Below are 7,330 nucleotides of genomic sequence, written 5' to 3'. Positions count from 1 at the left end.
ACTAATGACCACAATAAGCTGTTGCTTTGCTTGCATAATATCCTAAATCCTGATTGTATTGCTGGATGCCACCCCCACCTCTTCCATATATTTGCAAAGTTTGTAATGCCTTGGCTTTCATTATTGCATCTTGTCCAACATATAGTCAGATTTTTAATAACCTGCCCACTAGATAGTGCATAAGACATTGTTTGTGTCCAGCTTGTATGGTGTTACAGCCCTTTTTAAACATCTGTGGTATTAGATAATAAATGTATAGTTCATGAGAAAAAGAATTCTAGTATAGTGTATAGATTATTACAGTACCTGTAGATTACCTAGACAGAACCCTTTACCCATGCCCTTATAGATTATTGGAAATGTTTCTTTGATATTGCAATAATGAATACTGGTGATTTATATGTAGATATAAGATACACACACACACACACACACACACACACACACACACACACACACACACACACACACACACACACACACACACACACACACACACACACACACACACACACACACACACACACACACACACACACACACACACAGGAAATAGTAAACTGATAAACAATAAAAGGACCTGAAATTAAAAAATAACAGCAGGTACTAATTTACAACACGTCTTCTCTAACAGGAACTTTTAGACGACTTCACTTCAGGAGGCTTTAATCTGGACCTCATGGACGACGACGGGCCAGCATTCACAAGTGACCCGGTGTTCTCTTCGCCTCAGGTCTCATCTCCGAATTCCTCTCATCATTCATTTGATGATGCTCTCACTCCAGACTCCATGGACATTGTTGCGTGATTGTATGCTTTAAGAGCAGTGAAAAACATGCATATCTCTCATTAAAACATGAATTTGTTTTAAGCCAGCTTAGAATATACAAGGAAAAAAATAGTACTGTTTGAAGTCACATATTTCTCACATTATGTTCAGCGCTGTAATCATTAAACATAACCATTAATGTATTCAATTTTGATTTAGATAAAACACACACACACACACACACACACACACACACACACACACACACACACACACACACACACACACACACACACACACACACACACACAAATTAAACTTCTTTCAGTAACTCTCTGTTTCTCCCAATTCTGCTCTTTTGAAATCTGCGATAAGTTTGTTAATTGTATTGTTATCTTTTAAAAATGTTGTACCTCAAAGGTTCATAGAGATGTAAAATTTTGTTGAAATCCTGTAATTGTTGATCTAAATTTGTACAGTACCAAAAAACTACCGAACCTTCAACTCCCCAGCTAAATGGCTGGTTAAGCTGCAGAGGCTTTTATATGACCTTTTTCTAAGACATTTCTCAGTCTGTATTGATTGGTAAATTCTGATGTTTAGATCAAAAAGATTATTCAGTTCTTTTAAGAAGTATTGGTGTACTTATCGAAATTGCTGTGTACCTCTTAGAAGAATGTAACTGATAGGTACCTGATACTGAATCCATATTACAGTATATTTTTTGCTAGTAGTCCACATAATTTAATAAATATGATAAGGAGAATTACTAACTATTTTTACTTACATGAAACATTTATAGGTTTTATTTTACCTCGTTGCTAGAGTGTACAGTTTGTTCCTCTGGCAGTTTCAAAGATTTGATAAAGCAGTCAGCAGGAGCACTTAATAATGATCTTATTTAGCACTTTAAACATGATTTTCACTTGCACCTTAATTATTTTCTCAACAACTTTGAGAACAGTTTTTTTTTCTATGTTGCTGGCTACATTGAGAGTTGCCATAAAATATCAATTTATTTGTAAATAGTTCTGTAAATTTATTTACTCTTACATTTAAAAAAGAGATGAAATCAAATATTTTTCATGCTTTTTTAAAAGATTTTCCAAAATCGCTAGTATTTATTTTGAAATTTCTTTCAGATGCATAATTTGTTATAGTTGCGGTAAAGATATATTTGACATGGAAAAGATCATAATTTACAAACAAGATTTGAGTGTTTGTTACTTGTACATAAAATTTAAGCAGTGACACACTTTACATGTAAGCCTAACAATGCTTGGAACATTAGTTTTGTCTTGGGCATAATTTTACATTTAGGAAGGTGAAATGCACTATGAATTTCTGAAAATGATGTATGGTTACATATGTGAAACAATGAATTGTTCATATTCTTCTTTCATACACTGTTGCAAAGGTAAAATTGTATAGAACTTATTGTTAAAACTGTGATTTATGAACTGTTAGAAGAGCAAAGGTCGGGCCAGAACTTTACAGTGTTCCTGTTGTTTGAACCCTGACATTTCTTTCTTTTTTTATTTTTATTTTTTTTTCTGTTAGCACATTGTTAGTCTGTATGTGCTCAGGAGTGCATGGATATTAGTGAGAGTATTAGAGTGCATGGTACTGTATGTGATTTGTGCATTAAAGATTCATCTCTGATTCTTACAATATGCTTATTTAAAGGTGTACATAGTTTACATGATCCTTAGTTATAATTTGAATACTTTTTTATGTAGTCATATCATTTTTTTTCTTCTTTTCTTTTCCTTTTTTCATGTATTTTTTTTTCTCTCTCTTTTTCTATTATGATGAGACATAGGATGTAAAAGCATCAATTTTATATAAACTGTATGCAGTGTTTCCTGAAGATTTTTAACCAGTAGTTGCTTTTACATCGTTTATCTCAAAAACTATTTAATTTTAAGTGTAGCGTTCTTTATTGCCACGACAGTTATAGTGGCAGAAAGTATAGAATTTAACCAGCAAAGGGACGTCACTAACATAGGATTTGGATGACAAATAAAAAGGGTTGGCAGAAAGAAATGATAAAAATTGCATCACAGATCTTGGTACACTTGATCCTCTGAACTACTGGGGACACATTGGATCTGTGGTTTGATAATTTCTCTTCAGAAAGTTTTTCAAGGCAAATGATTTTGTCTATAGACCAATAAGAATTGGATTCCTTTTTTCTTATCATAAAGGTCCTAATTGTTATTGGATATGTTATATATACAGTATATATATATATATACCGGTTATTTCCTCCTGTAATTTACAGAAAAGTACAGTTCCCAGCCCTTTTAATTTTGCTTTTAACTTTTGATGCTTTGATACCAGCAGATCAAACGTTTAATAGAGGCAGTGCCCTCACATGAAGTCCTTATAACTAATGATAAGACTGTGAAGACTCACACTAGTGCAAAACCAAGCATGCTGTAGTCATTATTGGTCAGAGATCTAATATTATTTAAGAAAATTATGCAGTGAACCTTGGAATATGGAAAAGAGAAGCCTATTGTTTATGTGATATATATATGTATATATATTTTTCTTTCTTTCTTTATGAGTACTATGTATCTAAACCAGCCTTGCCTTATTTCCTGTGTATGGTTACATCATTATGCACTGGACTTTATTCATTTCAAAGTAATGAAATATTCCACATGGGTTCTAAAAGGGAGAACAAAGGAGTAATCATTCAAGTACTAGTACCACAGACTGAATGGGAAAGAGGATACAATAATTTGATATGTAATGCAGACTAGAGCTCTATTTCTGGATATCACGCCAGTATTGTCTCTTTTGGATAGAGTGAGTTGTGATATCTCAATTGGTCTAGTTCCGTTTTTATGGTGTAATATCTTGTTTTTATATGTCAATTAGTGGTGTTACCACAGCCTGATGTTGTTATGCTGAAGTGGTGTAGTCAGCACCCATCATAAGAAAAGACAAATGGAATAAATTGTATATTTGAATATTGGTATTCTAACTTTCCTTGTTTATATTTGGCACATATTTAGCGTCTATGTATTAAAATATTTTAAAAGACGAAATCAATAAGGTGATATTAACTCATATATGCTTGTCGTGAATGTTTGAATGTTCCTAGAATCAGATGATACAGCACTTGATTAACAAAGTATTGCAAGTTCCTATATTAAATATCTTTACTATAAGATCACTCCTAATAGAAAATATTAATTATATTATTTACACAATAATATCCTTTTCTACTTATATAAAATCTTCTAAATATATATTTTCAACAAAGTCAATATATACACAATAAAAATAAATATATACACAAAATACATACACAATAAGTATATATAAATGTATAGGGATGTAAACACACATATCTATATGTGTATATCTATCTATCTATCTATCTATATATATATATATACATACATATATACATATATTCATATATATATATATATATATATATGTATATAATATATATATATATATATACTATATATATATATATATATATATATATAAAATGTATATATGTACATATATATATATATATACATATATGTGAGAGAGAGAGAGAGAAGAGAGAGAGAGAGAGAGAGAGAGAGAGAGAGAGAGAGAGAGAGGGAGAGAGGAGAGAGGAGAGAGGGAGAGAGGGAGAGAGGGAGAGAGGGGGGGGGGAGGAGGAGGGGAGGGAGGGAGGGGTGGGGGGTGGGGGGGAAGGACGTAACTGCTGATAACCACACAGTTTACCTGAATTGGAATTTTCATTGACTACAGATCATTCAGCAGTTGAAAATGGCTCTTATTATACAGAATTGCGAATAACAGTGATGATAATACCACAATTATCATGATTATGACCGTAACACTAAATGTCAAGTCAGTGTTTTATAACATATATCTTAAACTAAATATGAACAGCATATCCAAACAAAAGTCAGAGAATTCCACTGCAGGACTTTTCCCTTCAGATAGTTTTGCCAGACGGGCTTTTCCCTACGCGTGGTTATGTATAATCGGGCATTTCCTTGTTAGTGGTTCGGTGTGGGCAGAGGTCTTTCTTTACCTGTAGTTCCGTGTTAAAGACTGATTGACTTTATTTTAAGCTTTGTTACTGTCTACCTTTTTCATAACTCACGAAAAGAGGAAGAACAAGGAAAAAGTTTGAAAGTAGTTCAAATCTTTCCTTTCTTATACATAATTATTCATCACATACTGGTGAACTGATGACAATGCCCAGCGTCATAAAGAAAAGTGATTAGATGTACCTAATGATGGCGTGCGTGTACGTGTGCGTGTGCGTGTGCGTGTGCGTGTGCGTGTGCGTGTGCGTGTGCGTGTGTGTGTGTGTGCGTGTGTGTGTGTGTGTGTGTGTGTGCGTATGTGTGTGCGTGTGATGATAATATTTTTTTTAAAGTAATAACGATGATAACCATGACTTCCGTATCACAAAGACAACAGAAAGGAATATATGACAGTATTTAAGGACACTATAAGCAATAATGATGATATTCATAATCATTAAAGACTATAAACCTGTCCTAAATAATCAATAGAACAACCGACTTTTTTGTAATCTGTGACATATCTTTATCCTTTCATGATAAACATTATACAACTTATTATTCTTGCGTATACCTATTTATCAAAAATCATTATTTGGTATTAATTACAAGTCAACCTAAACAGAGTTCGTGATCTAACTAATCAAATTTGCGACTGTAAGATTAGTATAACAGCAAAGGCACATAAGATAACAATAATTGTTAAAGATAACAATAATTGTTATTCTAAGATGCATCGGACAACGTGAAGGATAACTTGCATCTTATGAATTTCATTTACCGATTATATACCAGAACTATAGATTAATAACACATAAAAGTTCTTTAAGTTGAAAACACTCAATTCAAAATACTAAATATACGTCTCACAGAATAATAATTCCGTATTTGGAGTTGCCAGAGCACCTGGAGGTCGAACAATAATGATAGGTACCGCTTCAGGAAAGAAGATAGAAGATAACATAAGGACAAACAGATTCAGACCACAACAGACCTCTTAGCCAGGTGTAGAGTATACCTTGCGGCGGCTGCGACATGGTATACACAGAGACAGGACCAGGACTCGACGAACAGCGAATCAACTATCTGGTGACTTAATGTAGTGATTAGATGTACCTAATGATGGCCATAATGGACATCCTTGCTGCACTCAAGACATAAGACAGACATTAAAAGTAGCAAAAATAAGTTACAATAAAGTTAATGCTAATGATAATAAAATAATAATTTGGAGATGTGGAAGGCCAACTAGCAGGGCCATTCATTCGGATTGCACTTGCTCGTGTTTCGCGGTTGAAGAGTGTTCTCCAAGAGGATAACGTCCCCTTTCGAGCTATACACAGAGGCAGCAACAGGCCATTCGATTGTAAGTGGGATGAAATCGGTACACTGGTTCTGGTTTGTCGCTGTTCTTTTAAGAACTGCCATTATGACTTGAAATACATGCAACCACAATGAGTCTCGAAGTAGATGAACTCGTATAAGAAAAAGGTCACCCGAATATTATAAATTTCCCATTTTCATTAAGAGAATAATTATAATAATTGAAAATAAAAGACTACAGCGTGGGAAAATACAATGATAAATTGTGATAATTTCTTAGCCAGTTTTCATGATAGATTGCTTCGCCCCACTTGTAAATTCCTTCACGGTTGAAGTGGTCATTGGTAGGCGGTCAGCTCTCGAACTTCCGGTTCCAGAAACCTTCGCTATGGAACTAACAGTATATATACACACAAGAGGTCCTGGGTCTATATGAATTAGAAAACAAGTCCCAAATATAAGATATCTTGAAATAAATAAAAAATTGCAGCGCGACTCATTTCAATTCTCAATTATAAATACGGTTGTGAATGATTGTCCTTTGTAATGAAATTTGTCAAGTTAAAACGTCGTGCAGTTTTCGCTAATAAAGGAGCTAAATCTAGAGCCGTGATAACATACCAGATTTTCAATGAATTGCAGCCAATAGGAACACCACCAAAATCTCCACTGGTAGTAAACAGCGATTTTAATAGATTTATAATTGTCGAATTCCATGTTTGTGTTATAGAGACATTATAAAGCAGTATGTTATTAGTTTTAGATCTAGTACTTAAATTTCTTCATCTTAAAAACTTATTTATCTGTTTTCACCAAAGTTTAGAATTAAGTTTTGCTCAAAAATTTACTACATGAAGTAAGCATCAATGCGCAGTATTTGATTGCCCTCTTTTTGTTTCTGTTTACGTATTTTACTGAAATGTGAATTCCCATATATATATATATATATATATATATATATATATATATATATATATATATATATATTTTTTTTTTTTTTTTTTTTTTTTTTTTTTTACATATTTTCCTCAGTTATCAGACATAAATGTCTAGGGGAATAACTGACACTAATACATATTACTGGTAATTGTAATAAAAAAAAAAAAAAAAACACGTTAGTGAGTGAGCATCACAGCATGCGAGCATTTCGCATTATCTAAGTAAAGGTTTTGAAACAAACAAA

At 33.1% G+C, this 7,330-nt stretch overlaps 1 protein-coding gene across 2 annotated transcripts in view; it reads left to right on the top strand.

Annotated features, from left to right (window-relative positions):
• Positions 1-3,750, top strand: part of LOC125039460 (ataxin-2 homolog) — a 107,994-nt gene extending 104,244 nt beyond the window's left edge. For both annotated transcript variants that reach the window (XM_047633414.1, XM_047633413.1), the window contains exon 10: positions 635-3,750. In XM_047633414.1, coding sequence (XP_047489370.1) covers positions 635-808 — 174 coding nt within the window. In that variant the 3' untranslated portion in view covers positions 809-3,750. The remainder of the gene's footprint in view (positions 1-634) is intronic.
• Positions 3,751-7,330: the final 3,580 nt, after the last annotated feature.

Source organism: Penaeus chinensis, chromosome 27, assembly GCF_019202785.1.
Source record: "Penaeus chinensis breed Huanghai No. 1 chromosome 27, ASM1920278v2, whole genome shotgun sequence".
Lineage (NCBI taxonomy): Eukaryota > Metazoa > Arthropoda > Malacostraca > Decapoda > Penaeidae > Penaeus > Penaeus chinensis.
The sequence above is the reverse complement of the archived record's forward strand: the minus strand, read 5'-3'. Positions and strand labels throughout refer to the sequence as shown.